At 42.5% G+C, this 15,120-nt stretch overlaps 1 protein-coding gene across 3 annotated transcripts in view; it reads left to right on the top strand.

Moving 5' to 3' along the window:
- MCC (MCC regulator of WNT signaling pathway) overlaps window positions 1–15,120 on the top strand; it is a 571,489-nt gene that overhangs the window by 344,891 nt on the left and 211,478 nt on the right. For all 3 annotated transcript variants that reach the window (XM_030193493.1, XM_030193491.1, XM_030193492.1), the window contains exon 5: window positions 14,171–14,334. In XM_030193493.1, coding sequence (XP_030049353.1) covers window positions 14,171–14,334 — 164 coding nt within the window. The remainder of the gene's footprint in view (window positions 1–14,170; window positions 14,335–15,120) is intronic.

The following is a 15,120-nucleotide window of genomic DNA, read 5'->3' as shown; positions in this document are numbered from 1 at the left end:
CACCCTTTTTAGAAGCATTATCGAGTGGACGTGGCCGCCCTTGGATGCTTCCTTTGGTGCAGTGGTGCTGTCTCGGGGTACAGCAGCTTTCCTCCTCTTTAGGGATTGCTTTGGTACATCCCACCAGTTCCTGGATTCATCTGCTGCAGAGGGTAAGGAAGGTAAAATGCCTTATCTGCTGATAATTTTCTTTCCTTTAGTCGCAGCAGATGAATCCATGATACCTCCCGTTCGCCACATGGTTTTTCTGTGTGATTTCTCTTTGCTGGTCTGGAAAAGCAGCAGTAGCTGGGAGGGTGGCAGCAGGAGGGAGGTGAGGAAAGGTCATGGTTGGAGCTGCGGGGGCTTACCCTTCCAAAGCCTCTCGAACCAGGTGCCTATGCTAAGGAGGCAGAAATTTTAGGTGGGTTCCTGTCCACCCGTGGCCACACCACTTCACCAGAGTTACACTCCTACTATTGGCTTATTGCTACAGGGCAGTCTTCTTAAGTCTATGTTGTTCGACCATCATGGATGTTTAGTACACTCACACTTTTTATACTTACCTGAAGAAGCGCTTTTTTTTTTTTTTTTTAATCTTTAAAGGTGATTCCAAGTTCTTATGTACTTTAACCAAATTCTGTGTGCTTGAAGATGAAGCTTATAGTAATAGTACATTTATTGGTAGACTGGATATTCTGTTTGCTAGTTTTCAGAAAAGATATTTATTTTTCCTTCCCTTGTGAAGTAATTCTTTAAAATTATCAATAGCTTAAAAGACCCAGCAGTGTGTCTTGGTGGCATCCATATCTTTAGAAGGATATTTTTTTCCTTGTAAATAATTTTCTGTAATGTGAGATATTCAATGCATTTACATTCTCATTTGGTAATTCTTGTAAAATATAATACAATGCCTTGCAAAAGCCTTATGCTTGCATGCATTTTTCACATTCTCTGTCTAAAAAATGATTAAATTGCATTTAATGGGGGGTTGCACTGATCTGCAGAGTAGACTCTGTACTTTTCAACATGAAAGAACAATTATAGAAGTATTCAAGAAACAAGAATAAGGAACCAAAAAGTCTTGATTGTGTAAGTTTTCACACACTATATCATTACAAACCCAAATTAGTTCAATTTCCAAACATTGCCTTTTCAAGTTAAAAAGAAGTTAAGCATTGCAAAGTGGAAACAGTTTGCACCATCAAGACACTGCTTCAGTCAGGCCACCCATGCAAAGTAAGTAACTGGGGGTAAAAGAACCTACTGAGAAAGGTCACTCTGAAGCCTAGGATTACATTTAAAAAAACTACAGAGGTTTCTGGCTGATACTGAGAAAAGTATTGACTGATCTACAGTTTCAAGATTGCTCCGCAAACATGGCCTGGCAAGATTTTTTTGTTCTTAAATGATATTGTTATTTTGCTTGAGGCTGCTTTCTTGTTTCAATGCAGTTTGGTTTTTGAAGATGAGCTTGTTTTTATGTAAGAATTAATAAAGCTGTGTTTTATTTGCTTCAGTTTTTGTAGCCTTTACAAGGGTTGATATTTAGGGAGGTGGTGGAGAAGCCCAAACCCTAATATTCAGTGACACTTACCAAAAGAGTGCCACTGAATATGAGCTCTGACTGCTGTGGCCCTCTCCAGTGTGGGGATAGACCCAGAAGTAACCTGGGCACCGACAATATTTGATGCCGGTGCCTGAATAACTAACCAGGTAAGTAGTTTTGATTCCGACCTCCTTTGGGATCCTCTGTGATGATTATTATGTGAAAATATAAATATATTAATTTAAAAAAACAGTAATGGAATTTAAAAAATACAATGGGATAATACTCTTGGTAAAGAAAAGATATAGAAAAAGGAAAGAAAAAGATTAACAATATATTCATTATATTTACAACGTTATATAAAAAGGAAATAAGTAATCTTTCTGATCTGTAGTCCACTAATAGTGGACAAGGCACAATTCCTTGAAAACTATTCACTTAAGTAAGAAAAACAGAAGAGAAACTAGACCCTTTATACTTGCTACGGAGTAGATGATGTTATTAATACAGGTTGCACGGATGGAGACACCACAGTCCTTGAGTCTAGAAAGGAGGTTAGATGTGTTGGGTCAAAAAATACATATTTAACCGAATTAACTTTCAGATCACATTTACAAGGAGAATTTAACCAAAAAAGACCTCCCAATTGTAATACCCTAGGGCGAAGCTTAAGAAATAGTTGCTGTCGCTTTTGGGTTGTTCTTGCCACATCTGGAAACACTCTAATCTTATAGTTCATGAAAAGTTCTTCTCTGTGTCAGAAAAATTGCTTTAGAATCCAATCTCGATCGGGCTGCAACACAAATGTTACTATTAATGTTGCCGGTTTAACACCCTGATCATCCTCTTCAATCAATTGTGTAAGATTTAAGGTATCAAAACAGACATCACCTCTTTCCACTATAGGTTGATTAGTATATTTCTTTTTATATGGTAACAAATAATATATCTTAGAAACTGGTGGATATGCATTGTCAGGAATCTTCAATATCTCCTATAGGTATTTTTTAAAGGTAATGAGCGGAGCTATTGCTGGCCTTTTAGAAAAATTTATCAAACGTACAGTATTAGCTCTTTGTTTTCCAAATTTTCAATTTTATATTTCAAAAGTTTATTTTCTTTCATAAGACTCATCTGAGCTTGCTGAAGATTTTCTATTTTACCCTTATTGGATTCAATATTTTTTTCAACAGTTTTAACTTTTGTTTCAAGCACAGCTATTTTTCCTAAAGGAGCCATAGAACATTGGCTTACTGAAATCAGTTTTTCTGAGAAAGAGGTTTCCAAACCCAGAAGGGCTTCCCATATAGTATCAAGAGTAATCTTCTGAGGTTTATGAGGCAAATAAAACTTACTGAGATCTATAGTTTCAAACTTCTTCCCCTCCAAGGATTGTTCCTCTCCTACCGATTTAGAATCCAGCTTAACGCCGAGTTCTGCCTGTATCTCCGCTTCCTGGCTGGAAAATGCCGATTCTCCTTCATTGCGACCTGCCCCTGCTGAGCGGAGTCCTCCACGAGTGTCATCGCACGGGGGCTCCAACGTACGCTGCAGGTCCAACGCCAGCATAGGAGGCGGACTTCGAAGATCTGGGCTAAGCGAGATGTCGATTTCAAGCTGAGGTAGTGGGTCTCCTTCCACCACTGTCTCCAGCAGCGAGAAATCTTGCCCTGAGATTCGTCCAGTTTCAATGTAGTGGTCCATCGATTCGACCCTCAGTGCAGCAGGTGTTGCGGGGCCAACACGCTGCTTACCCCTCCTCTTAGGCATACAGGTAAGAAGAAGAATGCTTACACTAGGAAAAGATTGGGGTAGGAGAGAGAGACGCTTCCTGCGTTCTCTTCAAGACGCCATCTTGTCCTCCCTTTCCATTACTGTTTTTATCTCCACTATCTCTACCAGTAGGACATTCAAGCATCTACCACCCTGAAACCTCAATTTGTGACCTCTTCTTCTACTGCTTACCTGTCTCTGGAAAAGATTTGTTTATATATTAATACTTTTCAAATATTTAAACATCTGTATCATTCTCCCCTTATCCCTCCTTTCCTCAAGGACTTTGTCTCTTCTCATACTTTTTTGGTTACAAACCCCATACCATTTTTATCATCTTCCTCTGAAACACTTCATGTCTTTTTATGTCCATAGCTTGATACGTCCTCCAAAGCTGTACACAGTACTCCGAGTGGGGCCTCACCAACGACCTGTACAGGAGCATTAACACCTTTCTTGTGTTGGTTATGCCTCTGTGCAGTCTTGCATCCTTCTGCCTTTGGCCACCACTTCATATGGTTTCACCGCCTTGATCTTCAAGACACTATCACACCAAGGGCGCTAATATTAGAGCTTAATTCATTGCTCAGTTTTAAGGAAGTCATATGTTAAACACTTGTGATATCAAACATATAAAAGACAAGTGACCGACTCACCTGCAAATGCGCAGTAGACACTTCCCTCTCTGTCCCGCCCTCGCTTCAAGACGTGATGACGTCAGAGGGCGGAACAGAGAGGGAAACAGACGCTGCCGGCCTTCCGCTGCCGCTGGAGAGCCTGGAGACGAAGGAAAGGAACATCGCCGGCACACCAACCTCCACCCTCCCCTCCATCCCCAATGTCGTTGCCGCCGCTCCCTCCCCCTTCCGTATCGGGCCCCCTGCACTGACATGACAGCGCCTCTCACCCCTGTGTGTTAGCACTGCAGGCAGCAGCAGAGCGATCTGCCTGCAGCACTTTCACACGGAGGTGAGAGGCGCTCCCATGTCAGTGCAGGGGGCCCGGCACGGAGGGGGGAGGCAGCGGCGGCGAGGAGGTTAGCTGGACATGGGGGGGAGGGCAGGGGGCAGAGAGGAGGGTTGCTGGATGGGGGAGGGTGGGGGGGGGAGGCCAAGGGAAAGAGGAGGGTTGCTGGATATGGGGGGAGGGCAGGGGAGAGAGGAGGGTCGGTGGACGGGGTGAGGCCAGGGGAGACAGGAGGACTGCTGGACATGGTGGGGGAGGGCAGGGGAGAGAGGGTTGCTGGACATGGATTGATGGAGGGGAGGGCAGGGGAGAGAGAGGAGGGTTGCTGGACATGGGGGGAGGGCAGGGGAGAGAGCAGGGTTGCTGGACATGGATCGATGGAGGGGAGGGCAGAGGAGAGAGGAGGGTCGCTGGACATGGGGGGGGAGGGCATGGGAGAGAGCAGGGTTGGTGGACAGGGGGAGAGGCCAAGGGAAAGAGGAGGGTTGCTGGATATGGGGGGAGGGCAGGGGAGAGAGGATGGTTGGTAGACGGGGGGGAGACCAAGGGATACAGGAGGGCTGCTGGACATGGGGAGGAGGGCAGGGGAGAGAGCAGGGTTGCTGGACATGGATCAGGGGAGGGGAGGGCAAGGGAGAGAGGAGGTTTGCTGGACATGGAGGTGAGAATTACAAATCTTGCCCGTTTTAACGGGCTTAACAGCTAGTTCTACATATTCTGTTCATTTAACAGTCTGACATAAGCTTTTTTGCCTAATGTGATTTTGATAGGATCCCTGTTACGTTCATTGTCTTTCTACTTACAGTAATCAGTCGTATTGAATTTTTTGGGGGGGATCATTTCTCTAAGTGAAATTATATGAATACCTTCACTTAGAAACTTGACAAGAGTACAAGTATGTGCAGTTATTTGCATCTGCTTTTCTGCAGGTAGAATCATACTTGAAAAGTACACACAAGATTTGAAAATGCCAATAATGCAAGTACTTCTGTTCCCCCAGTCTAAACACACACTTGACAATATCACCTCTGTGTGGCTAGAAGCACATGGCATTGAACTTTTAGCCAGATTGAGGAAGGGCAGTTTTTCAGAGCCAGTTAATGAGGATAAAATGCTTTTTTTTTTTTTTTTTTTTTTTTTTTTTTAAAGTGCGTAAATCACTTGGAAAATTGGTCTCTTAATTTAAAACAGCTTGGTCAACATCATCACAGAGCAAGCAATTATTCTGCGAGAAATGGAAAACTTGTCCCAGGGATTATGGGGGTGCTGATGTCTCTGTGAATAGCAAGTCTTTGGGTATTAAATTTCCAGAAAATGCAACAAATGTTGTGGGTCTCAGAAGGAGATGCATTAATTTGCAAGGTGTATATGTCACCTCTATGAAGTAACATTGGCACTGATGTGAGAAGAGGACATGTGAGAAACGACAGAACATTATGTGTGGTACAGACCAGACAAAGGGTGAAGGGATATGAAGAGACCAGGACAGGCTATAAAGGGTTGTTCTTTAGCAAACTGTATGGAAGAAGAAAGAACTAGGAAAAAAAGATTGTAATAAAGGAGAACCTTAAGGTAAAACAAGGCCAGAAGGAGATACATGGGGGCAGAAAGTAGTAGAAAGAGGGGAAAAGGGAACAGGTGGAGCTGGGGAATTGAAATGAGAGAACAGGGATGAGGAAAGAAAGAGTAAGTATACTGAGTAGGTAGTTTAGTTCTGTTCAAGAGTAGCTCCCACTATCATCTCCATACTTACAGTATTTACAGCAGCCAAGTAGTGTCATCTTTCTCTGGCATGTGCTCCAGAAGCCTTTTAGCAAAATAGAATTTTTAGAGGTAGCCAGCCTGAGGGTGGAGGAATGGGCAGATGTGGTGCATCTTTGGTGGCAGTTTGTACTGTGCAGCAGGAGAAAATGAATATAATATTTTTTTGGTCAGAGCTGAGCATTCCCTGATCCAACTCAAATATTGTTTTTGCAGCATAAAGAAAAATATTGCATTTGTCTGTCACTCAGGAATTTTACAAACCCAGGCCCACAAGGGGCATAATAATAGAATAAGCAGTAAACCCTTTTATTGTAACAGTGTAAATATCAGGATTCAATTGGCTTAGAAAGTCAACAGATGCCTGTGAAAGAAACCCAGCAAAAGAGCAGCAGTGCAGAGCGCAGAAAACAAGAATCACCTGCTAAACCTCAGAACCATAGGTGCCACAAGATGCAAAGAGGCAGGCAACACAAAGATGAGAACTGTGCCTTTTAAGACAGTGCTTCTGTGGACCTCCTGGAAGTCCAGAAGGATGGTGGACCTGTAGAGATCCCATCTAGATTGTGAACCCAAACAGGGGTTTTATGATATCATTTGGGGCCCCGGCCCACAGTTTAGGAAGCTTCGCTTTAAGAAACCATTTATCTATGAGCAGACATGGAACCAGGTTTTTCATACTGTCAAACACAATGGCTGGCTTCAGAATTCAAGGTTTTATTTTAAAGGATTTAGTGGATTGATTTTATGGAACAGGAAAATCTAACAAACTGAGGAGTAGCCTAGTACTTAGAGCAGTGGTCTGAGGAAGATGGCGACTCAGCTCTGATTGTGTGCACTCAAGCTCTCTGGACTTATATCTTAAACTTGTTTCTTTTTGTTTAAAAATGCCTCATACAAAGAGGAAAGGCGTGGTAAAGAGCCACCCACCAACGGTTCTTACCTCTTCGCCGGTTCAGATGACACTTGATCGCTTCACAACAAAGCCCACGTCTAATTCCGGCGAGAGTTTGCCCACTGTGAGCGCCGACGAAGGAGCGAAGGCTCACTTGGGCTCAGAGATCTCTTTATCCCCACCGGATATTAACCACCTTGTCCAGCTCATAGTCAACAGTGGATGTCTGATCTAGCTGCTTCGGAAATCGAAGGCGGCGGATCTGTACGTGGCGGCTCCACCCCGAAGCGGATTGAGAAGATAACTGTGGAACAACAAGCTCCCCAGGTGGTTACGCTGGAGTTGATCTGGACCGCTATCCAAGAACTGACTCAAACTGTAGCGAACACGGTAAAAGAGACTTCCCTGCTCGTAAGTAAAGTTGATGTTTTGACTGAAACTATGGATAACGTTAAAATAGATACTGCTTCAAAAATACTCGATTCAATCAGAAATAACGACGCTGAAACTGACTAATACTGCTCTGATTAAAGACAAATTGATGACTTTGAGAAAGATTGAACAACTTGAAAATTTCAATAAGCGTCTGAACCTAAGGATATTAAGTTTTCCTGTTATAATTGGTTTGAGCCCAATGGAATTATTTCGTAAATACTTAATTGAAAATTTACAATATTCCCCCTCTCATATTCCTCCTGTCAATAAGATTTTTTATGTTCTTTTGCCTAAAAATAAAGAGGGGGAATCGAAGGAGATAAGTAATCAAGCTAATCCACAAGAGAACAAGCAGAAATTCAAGACCTCTCAGCGTTTTTGGAACAGTCTCTTTTCAGTAGTTTCACATCGACAGACTCTATTGATATCATTAGTCTTCGAACAAGATCTTAACGCGATATTAAAAACTAGTAAAAAAGCCCTGTTTCTGATGCAAATGAAATGGGGGCTAGCAAGGTTTTCTTCTGTGTGCATGTGGGAGTGTGTGTGACCCTGCCCTCTCTCCCTTCCCCTCTGCTCTCTGTCCCCTCCCCCCCTCAGAGTCTTTCACTGTTACAGAGAGAGCGATTTGATTTCGTGCTTTGCTGTGTTTTCCTTCACTGTTTGTGTTACAGAGAGAGCGAGGGCGGGGCAGACACTCATGGGGAAACTGGATATCTCTCCCCCTTCACACTTCCGGCTGGAGGCTTCATTTAGAATGTTGGTAGTGCCTTTTATATATAGAGATGTATTTCAAAAATTCCATGAAATTTTTTTGTGGATCCAGGGTCTGGATTTATCCAGACGTAACTAAAACTACTCAAGATAGGAGAAAGTTATTTGTCGCGCTAAGAGAGGAGACAAGGGCAATTGGAGCCTCTTTTTTGTTATCCTATCCTTGTAAATGTATAGTGAAATATCTTAATGTAAAGTATGTTTTCTTTGAGCCGGACCAGTTAAAATCTTTCTTGGAACAAAACCGGGTCCTTAATGTGTCCCCAGCGTAATAATTTAACAACTGATCAATGCTTATTATGGTGGATTAATGAGCGAGGCCATTTTCTTTATTACTTCGTATTATATAAGATTTCTTATTTTTTTTATTTTTTACTACACTCGTCCCCCTTTGAGTATAACATTGTATCTTTTTTCTTAAATTCTTCTATACTTTTTTGCTTTTCTGTGTTTCTAAATACAAGATGTAATGCTTGTTAATTATAAATAAATAAATAAATAAATAAAAGAGCAGTGGTCTGAGAACCCCAGCTGCTGCTCCTTACACTTAGGTACAAACTTAGGGGCTTTTAACTATTAACGACCGATGGAAAAGCCCAAAATTTGGGGGGGTTTTCTGCTTTTTTGGAAAAAAAATGACATAAAAACTACATGAAAAATGCACTACTACTGCTGAAAAGCATGTGAGCTAAATAAACTTTCATGTTAATTTCTGTCTGTATATGTACAGGCATGCATACTTAGTAGGCTCACCTGCTGCCCCACTGCCTCCCAAACGTTGCTGCCTTTTTGAGGCTGCTTTTAACTCCCTAACTCTAATTCACTTGTTCAGTACCCATGTCTGATTTATCATTCCCACCTTAAGTAATAACCTTAGCCCTTATTTGTCCTGTTTGTCATCTTGATTGGAGTGTAAGCTCTGTCGAGCAGGGACCAACTCTTACATGTTTGTACAGCACTGTGTACATATAGTAGTGCTATAGAAATGATAAGCAGTAGTAGTAGCATGTATATATATATATTGTGTGTGTGTGTATATATATACACACACACACACACACACATATTTATTTATTTTATTGCATTTGTATCCCACATTTTCCCAACTATTTGCGGGCTCAGTGAGGCTTACAATACATTGTAATGATGGAAGTACAATTTGTTACAACACAATTATGGTTACATTGTGAGGAGTTAAGTTAAAACAAGGTCGAGGTATCGTTAAGGGGAATGAAACAGTGGAGAAGAACGACTAACAATAGAAGAACAACTGATACTGATAGGGCAACAGAACATTAGCAGTAGAACGTTCTGGCTTAATATATTTTTTTTACCTGTAAAATTGAGGTTTAAATGTGTTAAAGTTACAGGGGATAATAGTACAGAGGAGAATGTATTAATGCATTGTTAACAGTGTGTGTGGACTTCATGTATTTTGATCTTTTCGATAGACTTTTTCAAAGAGATGAGTCTTTAATAGTTTGCGGAAGTCGGTTAGTTCATAGTTTGTTTTCAGGTTTCATGGTAGTTTGTTCCAGAATTGCGTGCTCATATAAGAGAAGGTTGATGCGTGCAGCATTTTGTATTTTATGCCTTTGTAATTAGGGAAGTGGAGGTTGAGGAAAGTTCGGGATGATCTTTTAGCATTTCTGGGTGGTAGGTCTATTAGGTCAGACATGTAGGCTGGGGCTTCACCGTGAATGATTTTGTGGACTAGTGTGCATACTTTAAAAGTGATGTGTTCCTTAAGTGGCAGCCAGTGTAACTTCTCTCGTAGGGGTTTCGCACTTTCGTATTTTGGTTTCCCAAAGATGAGTCTGGCTGCTGTGTTCTGGGCTGTTTGAAGTTTCCTCAGTGTTTGCTCTTTGCAACCTGCGTATAGTGAGTTGCAATAGTCCAGATGGCTGAGTACGAGTGATTGCACTAGGATGCGGAAGATGGATCTTGGGAAGAATGGTCTTATTCTTTTCAATTTTCACATGCAGTAGAACATCTTTTTGGTTGTGTTGTTCGCGTGAGTTTCAAGTGTTAGGTGGCGGTCAATGGTGACTCCAAGGATTTTTAAAGTTTCTAAAACTGGAAGATTTAGTATATACATACACACACACATTTCTTCTCTCTTCTGAAAAGATAGATGCACAAATCCCATCATGCACTGTCTAAAGCATTACAAAGGACTTTCCCCATTTTGTAGTCTAAAGATAAATGCCCATTGAATGTTGACTTTTTCATTAAGGTTGATGCTTTTCTAAGTAAACACATTGGGTATCAAGGAGAAACCAGCTCTTTGAAGGAAAATTGCTACTGTGACTGTCAACCGCAAGGAACCATACTAACACATTCTGTGTAATGTTTCACTAAGCTTATACAGGGCTGGTCCAAGGGTATCCGACACTGTAGATGAACCTTCATTTTGCCCTCCTTTCACCCATTCCCTATAGTACAGCATTGCTCCTTTACTTCCCCTCCCTTCCAGACAGGTAGCCATCATTTCCTTTTTCCCTCCATACCAGCCACCCCCAGGGCAGGTGGCTAGCATCTCTTCCTTTTCACTCCACCCCTCTCCTCCCCCTTAGATATCCAACATCTCTTCATCCCTTCCCCCGCCATGCCTCTGCCCATGTCAAGACAGCAAAACCTCAGCAAGGCACAGTGATTTGATCATGAGATTGTGCTCAAGTGCTGCTGTGTCCCGTCCCCCCCGCCGCCCCGTAAATTTCCTGTCAGTGGAGATAGGACTTGGCCAATGGACTCCTGTGCTGACAGAAGCATTAAAGTGTTGCTCACCTGCTGTACCACTGCCACCCAAACTCTGCTGCCCTAAGCAAATGCCTAGTGACAGGCTGGGGGAGGGGGTGGCAGGGAAGGCAAGATTCCCCAGGGCCTGGCCTCCAGGGGGGGCCTGCCCAGCGCCAGCATGACTGATTGGTCTCCTGCACCTGTGTGCCTCAGTGCTGGATTATCGCGTTAACTCTGCTGTGCCAGCCACAGGTTGTCCTTCTTGCCTTGTCCTGCCTCAGGACACAGGAGGGGATGCGGCAGGAAAAAGGACCTGTGCGGCAGAGCAGTTTTAAAGCGGTCCTGGCACACAGGAACAGGAGACAAGTATTAAGCAAGTAAGCAGGCCCATTGGGGAGGGAGTGTTTGTCCCGAGCCCGGCTTTGTCTCTTGGCGGCCCTGGTGATGCTGTGTCAGGTAAAGATGCCATAATTAAAATGTTTTAATCTGTCCTGGAAGCATAAGAGCTATGCTCAGTATAGTGCCATAGGAAACTTACTGAATTATTGGGGGTGTGATTTGGCACCACTTAAGCAGTTTAAGGCAATCTGTGACTTTTTCATTTCAAACATGAATCCTTCAAGAGGGGTTTTAGAGGAGTGTTAAGTGTGACTCAAGCCAGAGGGCAAAAGGGAGAGTCATCCCTAAATATGTGTGATAAATCTCCTCACACATCACAAAAAGATAAAACAACATTCCTGCATGACACTATTAGACATCCAATAAGATCAGAATACAAAGTTTAACTCACATTTATATCATATTCAAACTCTTTGAACTTTGATGTTCATGTTCAGTCTGCCCAAAGGAGGTTACATTTGTTGTTTGCCTTGGGATCATTATACTTATGTTTCCCATTAATGCAGTCCCACCAAACCCTGAAACGCCAGATGATTTTATGGGAGCAGTTCTTGCTTTATCCAAGGAACAGGGGAAAATTGCTGCAGTTCACCAGGGCATTGCTTGTCCTATTTCAACCTGCCAAGGTTATTAATGAAACTGCATCTGAAGCAGACATGTTTTATTGTAACAGTCTATTAAGGCCTAGCTGGGGCCCCTTTCCCTCATTTCTTTCAAAAGTCCTTCATTGTCAGAATCTTGCATGGAATAATTTTAAAAGTAAATAACTTAGAGGGTAAGTATTATCACTTAAGCTGTGCATTTTTGGCATCCTTCGGAGTATGCAGTGGGCATAGCTGTATTTCATTTCACACACACAAGTTTTTTTTATGTGTTATGTTTAATATCGGTAATATGAGGGAACATCTGTACAGAAAAATAGTAATTTTGTAACCGTGCATAGAAAGTTTTTTTAACGCACCTATTTTGTTTCTGTTATTTTAAGTTTCAAGTTTATTTACAATTTCCTTACCCATCTGCAATGCCAGCTAATTAGCTTACAGACTGTATAAAGATAGAGAAGTAAGTGAAAGACAAACAGGATAGAAGGGGGGAGGGGGAGAACAATAATCCATGATAGAAAAGCGGGGGAGGGGGGAAGCATCCTCAGAGTCCCATAGTACCAGCATCTACTGATAGGGTGGCAGAGGACATTGAAAAGCCTCTATGAAGAGGTAAGTTTTAAACTCAACCTTAAACAGTTCCAGGGATGATTGAAGTCTGAGGTGCTCTGGAAGCTGATTCCAGAGCTCAGGGCCTTATACAGAGAAGATAGATCATCAGATTTTAGCATGGGTGATGTCTCTGAATGTAAGAGTGACTAAATGATGCTGCATGGAAAAGTGGAAGAATCTCACCAGGAGATAGCAGGCAGGAAAGAAAAGTAGGGTTCTCAGTGGACCTAATTTTGAAGACCAGGCCTAGGATTTTGTAAGTAATGCTATAGGGAAGTGGTAGCCCGTGAGAGGCTTTCAATGGGGGCGTTACATGGTCGTATTTCCAAGCCCCATGAATGAGCTTAACTGCTATATTCTTGATGAGTTGTAAGCAGTGTAGATCCTTTAATATGAGAAGTTTGTAAAGCGAATTATACTAGTCGAGTTGACTAATGATTAGAGAATGGATAAGATATTGAGCGCTGATGGGTGGAGTAGAGATTGAATGGAGTGGATCAGCTTTCAGTTTGTAGAACGAGCATAAGGTGACCTGTGAGAGATACAGGCGAATAGTAAGTTTGTCATCGAAAGTAGTATAACATAAGCATTGCCATACTGGGACAGACGAAAGGTCTGTCAAGCCCAATATCCTGTTTTCCAACAGCGGCTAATCCAGGTCACAAGTACCTGCAATATACCAAAAGAGTAAAACAGATTTTATGCTGCTTATCCTAGGAAAAAGTAATGAATTTTCCCATTCATCTTAATAATGGCTTATGGGCTGTTAGTCAACGTAGATACAGAAGGCTCACCAAGCACAACAAAGGTGATTCAAAGGTCTAAAAGGCCATGTTTCAGCTTATTGCGCCTGCTTCAGGAGTCTTCAAAAGGATGTATACACAATAGGGCAACTTGCATCTTTAGAGACAAGATAGAGATCGTGCTTGCTCCTGGGCTGCTCTCAACAGAACCCATGTCTCGCCAAACGATAAAGTTTAAAATCAAAACTCAAGTAGGTGAACTGTTGAATATCGATTTTAAACTTTACTGTTCGGTGAGATACGGCGTCCAGGAGACTAACACAATCTCCAATTTCTATTTTTCTCAGGAGTCTTTCATGAGGTACTTTGTCAAATGATATACAATATTGACTGACTAATCTTTACATGTTTATTCATAATAAGGCAATGGATGCTTGTATATGCCTTTATAAAATAGGCTTACAGAACAATTGCTAGTAGCACATAAATGCACTGGTAAAAAGCTAAAACCTGCTCCGTATTGAGTTTGACTTTCTGCATGGATTCTGTGCAGCCGTGTACCTCAGGTTTCACCCCCAGGTATACCTTCACGTAACTCCCCAAAAAAGTAAGTATACTGTTGTTGGCCTATATTTTTTTGTGTGTGACTTCTTTTATAACAGCCATTTTCCCTCTAAAATATATCCCCGAAGAGGGCAGACATTTGTGCATTATCAGTGCAACAGTTTAATGTGATGAGAGATAACCATCATTCTTTAAATGACAGCTTTTTCTGCATGACAGCATAAAGGAATGAAAACAGAGGCACAGCAGGACATGTGTCAGGCTCCTGAGGATTTATCATGTACTAAAGTGCAGTCTGTCTCTATTTTTATGGTATTGATAGGTTCTCCTTCAAGTTGTAGTGCTCAATTCCTCCCTATATCTTTTCTCTCTCGCTCAGATACCTGTAGTGACTTGAACTCGGAGCTCCAGAGAGTGTTGACAGGCTTGGAGAATGTGGTCTGTGGGAGAAAGAAGAGCAGTTGTAGCCTATCAGTAGCAGAAGTGGACAGACACATTGAGCAGCTCACCACCGCCAGTGAACACTGTGACCTAGCAATTAAGGTACAACTGTATAAACCAGTCAATTTTACACCTGCATACACAAGTGCTAAGTCTCTCAGCCCAGTGATAGTACTGTATGAGTCTTCAATGGCAACTTGAATCCATGTCCTAACAGTGTTTCTTCGCTTTGGACAGGTTGGGAATGCAGCAAAAATTGAGGGTCTGTGGTGGTGGTGACAGCAGAGGGTATGGTTTTTTGCTGAGCCACATTCTCTTCACCCCTTCCCTGATCAGAAGAGTGCCACTGTAAATGCTTAAGCTGTATTGAGGTAGAAGAAAAATTCGAAAGATCGCTCAGTGGTCATGCCATTCATTACTCTTGGTTTCCTTCTCTATGCTGTCTTGACATCTGTGAGGCAGAGGTGTAGCCAGACCTCAAATTTTGGGTGGGTCACTGGGCAAACTGGTTGAGTACATGTAGTCTTTGCACCGCCCCCCCCCCCCCCCTCCAAAAAAAACCCCTAAAAATATTAAATACCTGAGCTTGCAGAGATCCCCAAGCCCAGCCAGCTGAAAATCTCCTTGAACATGACCACGACTCTCAACACAGCTCCGCAGTTGGCAGCAGCTATCCTTAGGCACCAACCCTGGCACCCAGTGCATGCTCTGTTTTCTTGTGTATGTGCAAAAACAGAGCATGTACAGAATGCCAGCTTTGGAGAGTTGCTGCCAACTGCAGAGCTGTGTTGAAGAGAGTCATGATCACGTTCAAGGAGGTTTTCACCTAGTGGGGTTTGGGCATCCCCACCAACTGTAGTAAGAATGCGCTGCCACTAGGTGGGCCGA

The sequence above is a fragment of the Microcaecilia unicolor genome, chromosome 2 (genome assembly GCF_901765095.1).
Source record: "Microcaecilia unicolor chromosome 2, aMicUni1.1, whole genome shotgun sequence".
Lineage (NCBI taxonomy): Eukaryota > Metazoa > Chordata > Amphibia > Gymnophiona > Siphonopidae > Microcaecilia > Microcaecilia unicolor.
The sequence above is the reverse complement of the archived record's forward strand: the minus strand, read 5'-3'. Positions and strand labels throughout refer to the sequence as shown.